The 17823-nt window shown below is 35.9% G+C and overlaps 1 protein-coding gene across 4 annotated transcripts in view; it reads left to right on the plus strand.

Annotated features, from left to right (window-relative positions):
- The window catches only part of Atp11b (ATPase phospholipid transporting 11B (putative)), a 95353-nt gene that overhangs the window by 64458 nt on the left and 13072 nt on the right, over positions 1–17823 (plus strand). For 2 of the 4 annotated variants that reach the window (XM_036189601.1, XM_036189602.1), the window contains exons 21-29: positions 262–364; positions 6713–6858; positions 8461–8520; positions 10533–10660; positions 11529–11667; positions 13275–13340; positions 13808–13911; positions 15308–15473; positions 17662–17747. In XM_036189601.1, coding sequence (XP_036045494.1) covers positions 262–364; positions 6713–6858; positions 8461–8520; positions 10533–10660; positions 11529–11667; positions 13275–13340; positions 13808–13911; positions 15308–15473; positions 17662–17747 — 998 coding nt within the window. The remainder of the gene's footprint in view (positions 1–261; positions 365–6712; positions 6859–8460; positions 8521–10532; positions 10661–11528; positions 11668–13274; positions 13341–13807; positions 13912–15307; positions 15474–17661; positions 17748–17823) is intronic. The other 2 variants (XM_036189600.1, XM_036189603.1) reach the window with 1 other exon arrangement.

A 17823-nucleotide genomic window follows, 5' to 3' on the forward strand; every position in this document is an offset into this window, starting at 1 on the left:
ATTTTAGAATACATTTTAAAAATCTTCTCTTCCTAAAATCCAAAAATACAACCATTTTGTAACAACATTTGTGAAAGACATTCTTAAACCCTTAATCTCCATACCCCTCAAAGAGTGAACTTTACTGTGTTACTGTCCAGTGTGAAGTCAAATGTTGTCTTCACCACCTACACTGCAGAAAATGTCAGGTGAAAGATATTACACAAATACAAGAGAGTTAGAACTTTATCACAAAGAATGAATTCATTGTATGTTTTTCAGGTAATAAGGCTGATAAAAATCTCACCTGAGAAACCGATCACATTGGCTGTTGGTGATGGTGCTAATGATGTAAGCATGATACAAGAAGCTCATGTTGGCATAGGTGATTGACTTTTTCTTGAATTTTAAAGTGGTATAATTACTGGATAGTTTTGAATTTTCCTTTTTGTAAAGTACAATATCCAGTGTTTGAACGAAAACAAATATAATATGACAGTACATGATAGTATATCCTCATAAGAAACCAATTATTTAGGCCACTATTTACATTATTTTAATTCATATTTTTTATTATTTTATTGTTTAGCGCATGTGCACAATAAATTTTATTTAGCTCACTATTTACATTATTTTAATTATTTAATTAAAAGAAGTGGTATCACATTAGTGAGTTTTTTCTTTGCTTATTCTCCTAAATAATAAAAGTAATTTTATTTTTACATCCCATTTTGTACCTGACAAAGAACTTTCACACATCATTTTATCCTTTAAACTTACATAATTTTATTAAGGTTTTAAATTCTTATTTTATAATTATTATTACTTTTATTTGTGAAACTATAAAGATTACTCTGTACATTTTGAGGGTAATTTTAGAGAAAAGAATTTATACCAAACAGATAAAAAACAAAATTCCAATTCTTTTGATTTTAATAATATATCATTTTCTATATCTTAAGGCCATACTATAGTTATCCCTCAAAACTATTTCCCTTGCTCCCATTCTTATTATAGAATCATTTTGTTGGCTTCAGTGTACTGTTATTGTATTGTCAGTGGTTCACCAATGGTTGGTTCACTACTTAAGCTACTCTGACCTGTCAGTGTCACTGCACAGGTGAACAAGAGAGGGGAATGTGAGTAGTATGTGGGTGGCTCCACCAAGGGTCAAAGTCCCAGCAGAGAGGAGAGGCTTGGCCGCCTTGTCCGCGGTATGCTGGGATGGGTAGAGTTGAGGACTGATAGTTTTTATTTCTCTCTTAAAATCAATCCTCCATGTTTGGGATATTAATAATTCATTTTGAAATTTCAACTTTCTTTGTGGTTTCTAAACTATTTCTATAATCTCAACTGTAAGTTTTAAATAATTTTATCCTGTATATTAAGCATATGAAACTGATTGAGGGGCTGTGGAGACAGCCGGGTTCTTCTTCCCAGGCAGTCAGTACCTGAGTTCAGATCTCTAGTAAAAGCCAACCATAGTGTGCATCTGCAACCCTGCATCAGCATTTAGGGTAGATCCAGACTGACACCAGGGGTTTCTGGACAGCTTAGTCTACCTGAAGTAACATGCCCCAGGTTCAATGAGAGACCCTTTTCAAAACACATGGCAGTGTGATCAAGAAGGGTGCTTTGTATCCATGTTTGTCCGTTAGTTGCATGCACATGTTGTCATGGGCAAGTGTGTGTACCCAAGTACGTATGTGCACACATACACAAGGAAGAATTGCTTAGCATAGCAAAAGAAATTCTTAAAGCTTCAGTAAGAAAGCAACAGCAAATTATTTGTTTGACAAAAAAAAAAAAGAAGAAAAGAAAAAAATTGTATTCTTTTTTAGTACCTTTACCAAAACAAATTCCAGATAGAATAAGGATTTAAATAATTCTTTGTAGCCATAAAAGGTAACTGAAGAAATTTTTTGAGTAATTTTGTTATTTGAGTTATGGAAAGATGTTTGAAGCACAATACCACAAAGAAATTTTCATTAACTATAAGGAAAAGATCACTATTTGTAGCAGGGGAACAAACTCCTTGGAAAACAGTTTTAAAGACAAGCTATAAAGAATAATTAGAAAATAGATAGCAAGGCCTTAGTCCTCATGATGTAAGATGTCAACACACTAACAAGAGGAAGCACTTGATTGACACATGAGAGGAGCTGAGCCATCTGCTAGCATAAAATGAAAAGCATTGAAATGAACACCAAGTGTATGAAAACAGTCTCTTAAACAAAAATGCAAATTAAAATTGTCTGATTGCAATAATAATGATAAAAATTGATAAATTTGGGAAAATTAAAGAGAATATAAATTGGTACATTATTGTACAAAACAAATTTTTTTAACTATGTGCCAATTAGGCTTCCAATTATGTGTGTAGGATTTTATTGCAAGGAAGTAAACATTTGAAAATAATTTGTATTCTTTGACAGTTTCTACATGTATCCATATATAATGTATTTTTAATCATACACATTCCCCATTCCACTTTCTGTCCCACTCCCCCTGAATTCTTCCTAACATGTCACCCAGGAAGTCTCATGTCTTTGGACTCTTGGTTTTAGGTTTTGTTTAAGAAAATAATTGAACATATCCATAAAGGTGTATGTGTGTAACAAGATGTGGTGGTTCACATCTCTAATCTCAACCCTTCAGAGACGCTGGATACTGAGATAGACTGTTAAGTTCCAGGCCAACCTGGCTACACAGCAGTAGTTCATCTCAAAAATAAATACATACACATGTACATGCATACATACAGATAATAAACAAATGCAAGTGAAAAGCAAATAATCACATTTGTGGATGATTGTTTATACATTAGTTATATGTGTTAAATATAATATACAGTATGCTGAAAGAATTTCAGCAATATAAGCTTTAAAAACTGCTTTTCTCTGGGTGTTGTAAATAAATTATTTTCTTTGCCTACCCAGTTAGAACATTTTTGTTTTCATGACAAAAATTTTAATTTAAAAAATATTTTTTAAAAATTGCTTTGAGATAAAAAAAATTGGAGATTTTTATCATTTATTTATTTATTTATTTTCAGGCAGGGTCTCACTGAACAGCTCTAACTGGCTAGGAACTCACTATGTGGATCAGGCTGGCCTTGAATTTACAGAAATCTTACTGCCTTGGGGGTTAGTTTTTCTTCCTCTTTTAGAACTTAAAGGGTTATCATAACGTTAAAACAAACAACAACAAAAAAACCAACAAGCACTTGGGATTGATGTGGATAGTAAGGAAAGGGCTTAGTTTCATGTGTGCCTTGACAGCAGTAAGAGCTACAGCAAAACATGGAAAGTATACTTTCTTCTAGAGGAGCCAGAGGTGACCAAAGAAGGCAGATACCCATAGGGACATTGAAAATCACTAGATTTCAGTAGGACGTGGAATGGAATGGAGAGCTGAACCAATCTTACCTCCATCATCTCTAAGAACCAAATGTTATCCTGTCACAACAAAATACTTCTTAGCAAAAGTTTTTGACTGTGTTGACTATTGCACAGTTGGCAGAAAAGCTAAACTTTCCTTTTTTGGTTTTTCAAGACAAGGTTTCTCTGTGTAACAGTCCTAGGTGTCCTGGAACTCACTTTGTAGACCAGCCTAGTCTTGAACTCACAGAGATTTCTCTGCCTCTGCCTCCTGAGTGGTGGTATTAAAGGCATGAGCCACCATTGCCTGGGTGAAAAGCTAAATTTTTAAAAACAAACAATCTTTGTGTTTGTATTGTGGGTATGAAGAGTCCTGGTAGTTAAAGAGCAAAAACCAGGTCCCTTCCACAGAGCTGTGTGTGTGTGTGTGTGTGTGTGTGTGTGTGTGTGTGTGTGTGTGTACCAACCTCAAATGATGTTTTATTTAGGAGATATGTCCTGATAAATATGATTTTTGTAGCTTATTTATTTATTTAAATTATTGGCAGTGGTATAAGAAATATTTTGGAAATGGTTCAATTTCGCAGGGTGTTCCTAACTGCAAAGTGTCTCTGCATATGAATAGTAGATGGACAAATAGCATGTTCTAAGCTTTCTCCTGAAAGTTAGAGGCTGAGATTGGCACTCTGGTCACTGATGTTAGCAAAATTCAGGCCAAGGCATGGCAGCAGCTGTCTACCTTGGAAGTGCTAATATGGCTAAGCTGTGCCGATGCTGCTGGGACATGATATTCAGAAAAAGCCCTGGTCTCTGGCCAGAGCCTGCCTTCTACTGAAGGCCATTTATAATTGACCAGCCTTTTTTTTTTTTTTTTAAGCTGTGGATCGAACCCAGGGCCTTGTATTTGCAAGGCAAGCACTCTACCACTGAGCTAAATCCCCACCCCACCTTTTCTTGTTTGATATGGAACTCTGATTCCTGCTGTGTGACTCAGATGACCCTGGATCATCCAGTGTTGGGTTTTGTCTAGTTGCTGGAAGATTCTAGCGTCTAAGAGAACCTTCACAAAAACCTTTGCTTTTAGTAATGTCTCTCAATACAACACCACATCACCACATGTTTGTTTTCACTATCCTATTCTTTTTTTTTTTAAAATCAGTTTTGTTTAAGAATTTCCAACAGTTACAACTCATTTAAAAAAAAAGCACAGGACACAGAATTAACTGCAGCAAACGGCATTCTTAGGAGCAGCTAACAGACGTAAGAACTTCCACCCCTCTATGAGATACCTGAGCTCACTGGTGAACTCTGCCTCCAAGTTCTCCTGCAAAGTACACCACAAGCTCAGTCCATTTTTGCAGTCCATCAGCTTCAGTTCACATTCATCCCACACTTCCAGATCAGTAGTGGAAAGCACACACCATATAGTATTTACGGCAGGTGGCACGGGGAGGAAAGTACAAGTATGTCACTGAACACATTCAACGAAAGAGGGATTTTGTTTTGTTTTGGTTTGTTTTTTTGGTTTTTTCAAGACAGGGTTTCTCTGTGTAGCTTTGGAGTCTGTCCTGGAACTCGCTCTGTAGACCAGGCTGGTCTCAAACTCACAGAGATCTACCTGTCTCTGTCTCCCTAGTGCTGGGATTGAAGGTGTGCACCACCACCACCCAGCCTAAGGAGGGTTTTCTAAGTACAGAACTCAGAGTCTTCCAACAGATGTGGATGTCTTGATGCCAAAACATTGGTGCATTCTTTGCTGTCATTGCTCTCTGTACACTTTCTCACCAAAGCCACAGGATTGAGTGAAACATCTCTCCGAGTTTAAAAATACCCATTTTGCACCACCAAGTCTCTACACATGCTCTCTCCTTTTCTCTCTCTTACTAACCTTTCATGCTTTGGCACTACCATCAGCACAGCCATCAGCCGTGTTCTTGATGTACAGTAAGTATCAAGGCCATGGGATGGCTTGTTCCCCAAACAACTTACCTTCATGGGATGGCAAAACCTAGCCCTGGAAACACTGGGAGTGAGCCCTCCCCACACCCATTCTGAACAACCTGGAGCCTAGTGAAGTGCAACTGACAGCAGTACAGCCTTCATCTTGGCTTGCTCGAGCCTGCCTTTCCCCAGGAGGAAGAAGAGCCTGGCTGCTGCAATTGACATCTAGCTGTAGCCAGCAGGTGCAGGTCCCAGGGATTAGGCCAAGTGATGCTGTCTTGGAGCCAAGGTGGGAACCAAAACCATGCTGGGCCCTGAGGGTCCTACCTATATTGTGATTATCTGCCTGTTACCCCAGAGTTCTGCAGCTTGGGTGTCCTGGGTTGCTGTGATGTGGTGGGCACTTTGTGACTGAATTCTTTTGGTATTCTAATATGGAAGTAAGTTTCTTGTGCATCTCTATCTTAATCATAATTCACTTCTGTACCTAAATGTAGATTTAAAACTCCCACCATCCTCAATGTCTGTTGTACTGTTGCTTTGACTCTTGGCCTCTATGGTCCTCCACTGTCTGACCTTGAACTCTCTTCCCTTTTTGAGGACAGACTGTCCTCAAACTCACAGAGCTCAATTTGCCTCTGCCTCCACCTCCTGAGTGCTGGGATTAAAGTGTGCACCACCACAGTTCTCACTGTAAATTTTTAAAAAGTGTTTTTACTCTTGAGAGCAAAAATCATCTTATTTTGTATGTAAGGCCTATTGGATTTTTTTAATTGAACAAATAAGCCAAGCACTGTACACACACACACACACACACACACACACTTGAATTTTTATTATGGTTGGTCACTCATTATTTTAAAATAAAATATTATGAAAATGCACATTTTTAAAAGATTTTTATTTTCCAGATAAAACGATGCATTGCTTTCAGGGTATACATTTTTTTACCTATTTTATTTATTGAAAATTTATAGAAAAATCTATTTTTTACTTTTAAAAACACATTCAATTATACATTACAGCTTTAAAATCATAAAAATATACTTATTTCTAATTGGGTTCAAATTCCGGATTGGTGACTGTGGGGGTGTCTGTCCTAGAGCTGCCTGCTCATCGACATTTAGCACTTGGTGCTTAGCAGTGTGTGATCAATGTCTCTACTGGATCTGAACGTTTCAATACTGTTTTTATATTTATTTTCTTCTGATTCTTTGAAAATTGATGCTACATGACTGGTGTATAAGGTATGTTAGCCTTTATTTTAAGTAGAACAGCCTTTTGTATAGCTGCTAACCACTGTATATTAGGATTTAGTGTTACAGCAACTATAATTAGTTGAGAGTGATCTATACTGTGAAAATTACACATTGATTATCTGCAAACATACCTTTTTGTCTTCTTTATTGCAGGAATCATGGGTAAAGAAGGAAGACAAGCTGCAAGAAACAGTGACTATGCAGTGGCTAGATTTAAATTTCTCTCCAAGCTACTTTTTGTTCATGGCCATTTTTATTATATTAGAATAGCTACCCTTGTACAGTATTTTTTTTATAAGGTGAGTTTCATTGGATTATAAGAATCAGTTTTTGATATTTTTAACTTGAAATTCCAATTTAAGAATGTTACAAGCATTCAAATTATTCTTAAAATAGTTTCTTTGAACAAATATAACTACTTTGTAATAAGTTTATTGCTGGCTGACTGCAGATTAGTGCTTGTAGGTGCCACTAGGACACGGGATAGGATTGTTTGAAGGGCTATTAGAGCATTTTTGGGTCAGTGAGAGGGCTGTATGGGTGAAGGTACTTGTCAATGAGCCTGACACCTTGAGTTCAAACCCAGGACCCCCACGGTACACAGAGAGAACTAAAAGTTGACCTCTGATTTTCACTTATGTGCCATGATGTGGATTTACTCACTTTCTCTGTCTCCCTGTCTCTTTTTCTCCACCATGTCTTTCTCTCTCTCACATACACACAACAAATATTGAAAAATGAGAGTACACACACACACACACACACACACACACACACACTTTCTAGGCAAGTTCTCTAATCTTACGGTATGTAAATTTATCAAGCATCAAAATTTACACTTAGTCGGGCGGTGGTGGCGCAAGCCTTTAATCCCAGTACTTGGGAGGCAGAGGCAGGCGGATCTCTGTGAGTTGGAGGACAGCCTGGTCTCCAAAACGAGTTCCAGGAAAGGTGCAAAGCTACACAGAGAACCCCTGTCTCGGGGGGGGAAAAAAAACTTACACTTAAGATGTATTATTCTATGCAAATTCAATTGCAAAAACTTGTAATTTGCTTAATATTACTTTATGTTGGTCTAGTAAATTTAATTGAACCTCTAATGTCATGGATTCATAGCAGAGCTCCTTAATCTTTTTAGCTTCAAGGGTACCTGTGTGGTAAACTAGTAAATGCATAAGCCTCTTAGTTACAGAGAATTTATTTGTATAATAAAACAGACTATAATGTTGAAATAATATTCTCTCATTGGACTCTTTCAAGGAAGGTGAGATTCAGTGGAACCCATGTTGATCCCCTGCTAATAAACATTTACTGTACCAGAATAGCTTATGTTGTATGTGTTCCTGTAATTAATAGTTGCACACTGATAGAACACAAATATGCATGTTACCATGTTGTCTTCTAGCCTACTGTTCTAGCTTTCATTTATGATATGAGTAGTTTGCATATTTCTGGAGCGTGATCAGGATGGGTCTCTTCTGCCATGTTTAGCTTTACTTGTGATATGAAAAATATTGAGATAGAAAGATGTTGTGGTAGTCCACTTATATGCTTTAAATAGTTTGGCAATATCATATAGCCCTGAAATATAAGCAACTATTACATATTATAATATCTATGATATGAATTAAGAGTTAAAAACTTATCTTTTACTGCTTGGAACTGATGGGAACCAAGAAGTTTCATTATAATGTCTACATGATTACTTAAGCAGCTTCTAGACATGATTTAGTAAAATGAGAATTCTATTTTCTCATTTTCTATAGCTAGGTCTTTAGAGAAAATGCATCTTACAGTATCAGCTGAGATCTTGTTTCTAGACACTGTAGTAACCACTTTAATCCTTCTTTCTCTTTAGTTATAAATATTTGAATTACTTCCTATTTTGTCTTGTTTTTCAGAATGTGTGCTTTATCACACCCCAGTTTTTATATCAGTTCTACTGTTTGTTTTCTCAACAAGTAAGTAAAATAGAAGTTTGTGTTTGTTTTTAGAAAAGTAATGTGTTCAAATATTGACAGGTATTTAAACAGACTTCATTTTTTGTTGTTGTTGTGCAGCTAGGTATATTTACTTAATCCACTTGATATTCATAATATTTATTCTGACTTTTAATTTGAGATTACTGTTAATACCAAAATATATGTTAATTATGGACTCTTTTTTTTTTTCAAACTGACATTAACTCTCTTCATTTATTTGTGTATTTGTTTACTTATGCAAGGTTTTATGCAGCTCAAGCTAGCCTCTTACTATGTAATCAGGGGTGATTTTGAACTGGTGGTCCTCTTGCCTCTACTTCCCAAGTGGTAGGATTGCAGGTGAGAGTTACCACAACCACCGCTTCCAGTTTATGTATTGCTAGGTGTTGAATTCTAGTCAAGGACTCTTAATAACCAACTCACCTTCCCAACCTTGATAGCTGCGCTTTTTTTTTTTTAACCTATTTGTGGCATTTCTGTAGAATTGACAGCAAGTCAGACCAAGGAATTAATAGAGGTTCACTTAATTATTTTGATTCCCGATCCTGAGGTTTTAAAAATTTGGTGAGAACCGTAGTGATTTGGTTCAGGGATTACATAAATCTCACCTCAAAAACTGGCTTTACGCCAGGCGGTGGTGGCACACGCCTTTAATTCCAGCACTTGGGAGGCAGAGGCAGGTGGATCTCTGTGAGTTTCAGGCCAGCCTGGTCTCTAAAAGTGAATTCTAGGAAAGGCACTACACAGAGAAACCCTGTCTCAAAAAACCAAAACCAAAAACAAAAACTGTCTTTACATTATTAACCCTTTCACATAGCTCACTATGGATCTTAAAATGATTGCTACATTTTTTCTAATCTTCATTTATGAGTTAAATTTGTGAATCCCTCTTCATAATTGCTTTTTTCCCCTATTTACAGTACAGAGCTTTAATAACTTTTACATGGCTTCATAGACATTGATTACTAACAATTGCTTACCTGAATTAATACTTTAATCTAAGATCATATGACAATAGGAACCTGATATATTTTGACTGGGTTTTCAAAGAGACAGTAAGTGTCTTCATGAGAGTTTATATTACTGTGATAAAACATCATAATCAAAAGCAACTTGGAAAGGGAAGCATTTATCTCATTTTACAGCTCTCAGGCCACACTCCATCCCTGAGGGAAGTCAGGGCAGGAACTCAAGATAGGAACCTATGGCAAGAAGTGAGTCAGAGGCTGTGGAGGAAAACTGCTGACTGGCTTGTTCATTATAGTTGCTCAGCCTGCTTTGTTATACAACCCAGGACCACCTGCCCAGGGATGGCACCACCCACAATGGCCTAGGCCCTCCCACATCAATCACTAAGGCAATACTGCCTACAGTCAATATTATGGAGGCATTTTTTCATTTAAGATTCTCTTCTCCCAGATATGTCTGGTTTGTGTCAGGTTGACAAAACCAATCAGTACAAAGACAGTAGGAACAGTGTGTGGACCACAGGCAAACAGCTAAAGCATTAGTACCAACAGTAACAACTAGAACACTTGAAAGAAAGATGGTATCATCGAGAACTTAAGCCACTTAAAAAAAAAAAAAATAGCTTCTAGGAAAAAAAGAGGTTTTAGTCCTATAAGCAGTACAGAAGAAGGTAGGTGGGAAAATGATGTGCAGTCTGTCAGAGAACTACCCAGGATCCTAGGATGCATATAGGGAAGACTAAAACTGTATCACACAGTGAGATGGAGATCCAATTTACTACATTATGAAAAAACAACCTAACAGCAAAATGTTTCAGTCCCATAGACAGCATAGATCTAGGAACAGTATGGGTTCTGTACTAAAACAAATCACATTGATTAATTGAAAGTCTTTAAAATGGATTTTTGTATAAATTTTAAAAATTAAGATACTTATTTTTTAATATTTCTCCATTATTATGTGTGCAATAGAAATATATAATTTATAATCTCAAGATTCCTCCAATTTATTTCTCTTTTTAGACACTATATGACAGCGTGTACCTGACTTTATACAATATTTGTTTTACTTCCCTACCTGTTCTCATATACAGTCTTTTGGAACAACATATAGACCCTCATGTATTACAGAGCAAGCCTACCCTCTATCGGTATGTATTTTCCAGTATTGCATGTGTATAGTAGTGTCTTGGTATAAACACTAAAGCATGATTGCTGCATGGCATGAAGTTTTTCAATATTAAAGAGAAATTTCCATAAATTTCTGGTGTTTTTAGGGAATAAACACTTCTGCCCTTGAACTTTCATACATAGCATTCTATTCCCTGTACAAAAGAGAAGTTACTCATTTGTTAATAGTATCTAGAGTTCCTAAATTGTTTATGTTCTACTATTATATAATTTATTAGTGTTAATCGAAGTTGAGTGCAAGTGAAGGAGAATAGTTCCTGCTTTTTCCAGAACTGCCCCAAAACCAAGTAATCCTAGAGATGTTGAAGAGCCTGTCAGGTCCAACGGTTGTAGAGACTATAAACTGTTGTAGAGACTGTAGAGGTGACAGTTGCAGACAAGACAGTTATGGTGTGGAGTCGCTTGCTCTAGTTTACCAGAATTCCTAGGACCGTCTGTTATTCGCATAATGGTTAAGTTCTGAAATGAAGATAATGAGGAGCCTGGGTGCTGACTCCAGCTTTTATCTCACTAAAGAGATTGTTATGGCAGAGTGACTGGATGAGAACAGAATATAATACGCATAATTCGGTTTTTCACAACCATACTGAAGTGCTATGCCTGTATTGTGTTTTATTATCAAATTAAGTGGTACTAGAATTTATTATATGAACTCTCCACTATTACAAAGATACATGCTATTATTAGAAATGGTTGTTTACAGATAGGTTTATTTTTATGCTGATACTTTTTTAGCCATTTTAAAATTCTATTAGTTTAAATTAATTGTCTAGAAGATTTAAAAAATGAATCCTAATGTGTTCCTTTTCTTTTTAAAAATAATTTTAGGGACATTAGTAAAAACAGCCTCTTGAGCATCAAAGCATTTCTTTACTGGACCATCCTGGGTTTCAGCCATGCCTTCATTTTCTTTTTTGGATCCTATTTTCTTGTGGGGAAAGATACATCTCTGCTTGGAAATGGCCAGGTAAAAAAAAAAAAAGAAGAAGAAGTAGAATGCTTAAAAATGTTAACAGTGTTGAAAAAAATGGAAGTTTAAATCACTTCTCCTTAGCCCAATCCTCCAAATGCCTCTGCCTCACCTATTGCTGAAGATGTCAGTGTGGAGAGAGGTGGTCTTTCTGAGCTTAATCCTCACCCTCAAAAAGAAGTCACCAGATGTGACTTATACAAGCAAAATGCTGTCTGCCTCCTTTCTTTTTTTTGGAGGGGACAGGGTTTCCCTGTGTAGCTTTGCGCCTTTCCTGGATCTCGCTCTGTAGACCAGGCTGTCCTCGAACTCAAAAAGATCCACCTGCCTCTGCCTCCCGAGTGCTGGGATTAAAGGCGTGCGCCACCACTGCCCGGCTGCCTTCTTTCTAGAGAGATGTAACATAGCATATCTTAAGGAAAACCAGATCCTCAGGATTGGGACATGTGGTTTCTGCCAGAGGTCAAAGTTGCCTGCTTATATCAAAGTACTTGCTACCATTTCCCTGAAGAGACTGGCATTCCAGGATTTCAGTTGTTACCCATTGATTTTTGGAATTTCTAAGTCTGCATATTTAAAAGATTGAGAAATAAGCATTGGTTTAATATGATTTCTACATTTTATATCTTCTTGGTAGACTACAAGCTACCCTCAAATAAAGGAATGTTAATTGGTGTTCCATTGTTGATAATCAATGTATTTACCATTTACTTTTTATGTACCAGAACCTTTATCCTTTTTGCATACTTTATAATTTACTAACATCTGTGAGACTTACCCTCATTATACAAATGATGTGAGAGTCAGGGAGCTTAAGTAATTTGACAGGTAATCACCGTTAGAAATGTATTCGTTAAAAAAACAAATCAGCCTTTTGCATAAAAATCTAAATGTCAGGATTGTAACTGCTTTCTTTGTAAACTAAATTCATATAAGCTGCATACTTATGGTCTTAATATGGAAATAAGATCTTGATAGTCTTTTGGGATTCTGTGTGTGATGGACTTTGTAGGTTTGGACCATATGGACTATAAAGACCAAAAATACTTCTGATTGACATTACTGGCAGTCACATTCCATTTTTATGTTTATTATGAAACAGCTATTTTGAAGAATAGTTCTGTTAGCCATTATTTTTTTATTTCAGATACTAGTTTTAAGTTTAAATATATATTTTTTTTTGCTTACTCAGGTTTTATATCCAGATACATGGTAGCAAATGTTCTACTATAACTTCTGGTTGGAAATGTTTCAGAAAAATAACGATGAAGCAAGATTTTATTATTATTTTTACAGGGGACAGGAATAAAGCAATCACAACTATATCATCCTAATTAAAAACAGTTGGTGATTCACAGTTCTGAATTCTGAACCATCTTTTGATTTCTGGTATTATCTTCCAAAGGGTCATTATCAAGAATAGTTACCATAATAAAGCTTCATTATTTGTCCTCATACTTGTAACTTTATTAATATTGTCAGTGTTCATGTGTATATCTGTCTTAAATAATTCAGTTAATTTTTTGTAAAGAGTAAAATTACTTTTATCTTACGGTGAGATTAACATGTTGATATATATAAAACGGTCTGTTCCTTGTATTTAGATGTTTGGAAACTGGACATTTGGTACTTTGGTCTTCACAGTCATGGTTATTACAGTCACAGTAAAGGTATGATACCATATTAGAAACCTGCACACACTTTGTATATCTTATTTACTTTATCTTTTAGCTATGCATGTAGTTTCCCTTTTGCTTTCACTAAAGTTTAATCATTCATTTAAATTTTGCTATAAATTCCCCTTCCTGTTCAAAAGCTTCATATGGTTTTGGTTGCAAATCACTGAAATTTTGCTTCACTGTGTATCACCTAAATAACACAGTTTATTTTGTGCCATAGAGTTGAGGTAATGTCATCACATGGTATTTCAATTCTGCTTTCCCTCAGAAGAAAAATATTACACTATTTCCTATGAAGACTCTTTTATTAATATTATGTGTTCTTAAGAAACTGTGCCATGGGGATAGGAACTTCTCGACATCTATAACTGATACGTGTAATTCTTAAGTTTTATCTAGAAGTTGAAGTAAACTATTATTTTATATTGCTAAGACATTTATTTTTTTTATTTTTTTAGATGGCTTTGGAAACTCATTTCTGGACTTGGATCAACCATCTTGTTACCTGGGGATCTATTATATTTTATTTTATATTTTCTTTGTTTTATGGTGGAATTCTCTGGTGAGTGATTACACTATGTCTTAATTACGTTGATTTAATATAGTGAACAGTTATTGTGATGGGTTCCTTGATGACCAAATTCTGCTCCTAATAGTTTTTAAGATTCTGTGCTGGTAAGTTCATTCCTTTGAGTTGATCTTCATAAAATTCCTACTGTCCTCATTTTTCTGCATGAAAACTAAATTTCACGGACACAAGAAAGCTAGGCTGTAAACCATTTGTCTGACTTCATAAGTAGTGTTCTTTATACTAACCGTATTACTTTTAAATTATTTTCTCGTGTATGTAATAAGTCATAGAAACCCTTTGGGTTTTTATTGCTAATATCTCTCTCAAAGGTTAATAGCATGCTTCATCTTCATTAAATGTAGATCATTAGCAGGCTTTTTGAAAGATTGATAATAATGCTTCCCTAAGATGTTTTTGGTAAGTGTTGGTAAACTGATACCTTTCTTTTGGACAGCATATATATTACAGTGTCTAATGTGCCTTTAGGTCCACTTAGCAGGCAAAACTTTCTCAAGGTAAGCACAAAGAGTGTGAATTGACTGATCAGTACTTCCCATAAAATGATCACTTAGGCATATTGTTTGTCTATAAACCTTTCACTATTTGTTTCCATGTCCCCTATCGTCTCTTGAAGTTGATATATACAAAAACCCCAAAAGAATACCTTCATAATACCATGATATAGCATCTCTAAGGATGTTTATAAAGAAAAACCTAGCTTTCAGTCTGGTGGTGGTTGTTGTAGTGACACCCCTGTGGATATCAGAGGACAGCTTTATAGCACCACTTCTCACCTTTGACCTTGACTGGGTTCCAGGAAGAAAGCTCAACTTATCAGACCTAGGCAGCACGTGCTTTTTACCTGGCTGAGCCATCTCATTGTCCCAGTTTTGTTTTGTTTTGTTTTTGTAATCAGTAGAAAGTATATCCTTACATACTATTTCTTGTTCTCTTATTTCTGTAGTCTACATTAGTCTATTCTTCATTATTCTTTTTATAACTTGCTAGGAAACTGGGGATAATCTAGTTAATAACTTATCATTCCCCTGTTAGTAAAAAGGTATAATTGTTAAAAATTATTAAACTGCACTTTACATTTTAGTACACTCAATCTCATTAGTTTATTTAAGTTCTTCCAGTTTCAATTTAGAAAAATTTCCTGGTACTCTTAACATTGTTTTTTTTTTTTTTTTCAGTTATTTGAGTTTTAGGGAAGTCTTGATTTAACTCTTTGAATTTTTATTTCACTTGTTTGTTTCTAAAGCAGCATCTCCCTGTGTAGGCCTCAAACCCAAGGTTCTGCCTACTCTTCCAAGTGTTTAGATTACTGGCATGTGATACTGTGCCCAACCAGTGTCACTTTTAATGAGACTATCTTTCTTTGCAGGCCATTTTTGAGCTCCCAGAATATGTACTTTGTATTTATTCAGCTCCTGTCAAGTGGGCCGGTGTGGTTTGCCATGCTCCTCATGGTTGTTACTTGTCTATTTCTTGATGTTGTGAAGAAAGTGTTTGATCGACAGCTTCATCCAACAAGTACAGAAAAGGCACAGGTAGGCACTTTTCATACTCAGTAGCTCTTTAGTCAGAACAGTTAGTGATGAGTAACTACAATTACAAATTTCTTTTGTCAGAAAATACCTATTTCTATATCAAAGAATTTTCCAGTATTTTTAAGTGTGATACTTTTAATTGTTTTCTTTCTTTTTCTATTAATTTTTATAGCTGCTAGCATTATAATTTAAATATTTAAATATCAAACTATCAAGTTATGTCCAGAATATAATAGTACTAAATCTGCTTCAAATGCCTTAGTATTGCATCAGCTAGCTATGACTAAGATATATAGCCATGTCCTTAAAGTACAGCAGCCATTAACAGTCTGTTAATACTTAGGGATATGACATTTGGGGACCGATACTGTTTCAGCTACCAGCTATGCCACTAAGTAGCACTAAGGCTTTGACCCTCAATTTCTTCGTTGGTGAAATTATGATAGAAATATCTTTCATTCCCTTTGCAGTGAGGATTAAAGGAAAGAATGTTTAAGCACAGTAAATGCTAAAGAAATGGTTCCATTGGTCACATCAGCATTTATTTAGCATTTAGTTAGTTTGGCAATATAATTCTAGTGAATGTGTATTTGGCACAGTATAAAATGGTAAGGATGAGAATATTACTCTGACATACTGATTTCTAAATGGTGCTGAAAAAGTTACATTACATGATTTCTGTGGCTGCCTGTGTGTATATGTGCATTAGCAGGAACAGAATATTATTTAAATCTGTACTAGAAAGATTTATCTTATTTTTAATCTTCAGAAGTAAATATATATAGTCAAAGTATTACTTTTAACATGTTTATTATATTTGTTTAGACTTTTCAAGTGAAGGTTTTGTTTTTAATTTTCAATTATATATATTTGTATGGAGGGTATGAACACATGAGTTCAGGTGCCATTGGAGACCAGAAGAGAGTATTAGATATCCTGGAGATAGAGTTACAGATGGTTGTGAACCACCCATAGTGGGTACTGGGAACTGAACTCAGTTTCTCAGCACGAGAAGTATGTGTGCTCAGCCATTGCTCCAGCCTCACCTTTCTAGACTTCTATGGAGGATAGTTTGTCTCACACTGTGGTCTGTATTATATTTCCCCAAAAAGTTAAGAGTAACAAGATATTAACATTTATTTGCATATTGGTGAAATTATTAAGACTACTCCACGTAGTTAAAGGAGAGGTTTATTTTGTGGGGTAACTTACAAATGAAGGGATAGGTTGCAGGGTCTGGGAAAGGTACGGCGTAGTCTCTGGAGAACTCTGCTCGGTCTACCTCCAGCATCCAGGGTCCCAGAACCAAGAGAAACCTCTCCTCTTGATCCTGGGTCTTCAGCTTCCTCCCTCAGCCCCGCCTTGTGGGCATGACCATTACCAAAGCCTCAATGGGGGTTGGAACTTCCAGGCCAAGGCTGGGATGCTACCCACTACATTTGCATTTGTCCTTAATTGTTCTATGGTTTGAAAGCTTCAAGTGTATTTTCATAGGGATTGCTTACTGATCCAAAAGGTATGGTACTACTTATGTTAAAACAAATACTCCATATATTTGTTTTAACATAAGTTAAAATTTATTTTTTAAAAAGGAATTTACACTAAATCATTTTATCATATATGATGTCAGAATAATTTTCCCTTTTTTGTATGTAAATTAGTACCCAATAATTAATGAGACGTCTGGTTGTTCTCATTTGGAAAAGGGAAGGAAAGTTTTACTTCCATTCATGGGTCTTCTAGCCTGTTGCTGTCATGTTGTGCTTTTTCTTCTCTTTTCTTTTTATACTGAGACAGTATATGTCATGTAGATCACAAATGTGATATTATTCCTTTGTTGTAAGCAGTAATCATTTCAGCTTCTGCTGTCACTCTGGTTTCAAATGATGAAGAAATGGATACTAAATTTTCAGATGCCTCATTGTTTACCAAAGGAAACAAGAAACGTCACAACAAAGGGAGGGCTGCCAGCATTCATTCTGAATGTGGTTTTTTGTTTTTCAGAATAAGAACTTTTTTTTAAGACCAGCATCCTACAAATACCAGTTGTATGTGTACCATGCATATTTCCTGATCTTGTGGGAACAAGTGTTTGGTATTTACAAAGCTTGTCCTGTGTCTGTCTCCCAAATGATGAATACAGCTCACTGACCTGTGTGTGTCCCATCCCTTTTCTGTCCACTTATAGATGTACTCCAACACAGTTGCTTTAAGTGACGAGTTCATCGCACTGCAGCCTTTGTCGAGGGCAAGGAATCAGCTGAGCAAACTTAGGTAGAGTAGGAGTAGAGCCTTGTTAATCCTTGTGCATGCCAAAGGTCAATTAAATAATATTCAAAAGATGGGCAGA

Source organism: Onychomys torridus, chromosome 6 (genome assembly GCF_903995425.1).
Source record: "Onychomys torridus chromosome 6, mOncTor1.1, whole genome shotgun sequence".
In the NCBI taxonomy this organism is placed as follows: domain Eukaryota; kingdom Metazoa; phylum Chordata; class Mammalia; order Rodentia; family Cricetidae; genus Onychomys; species Onychomys torridus.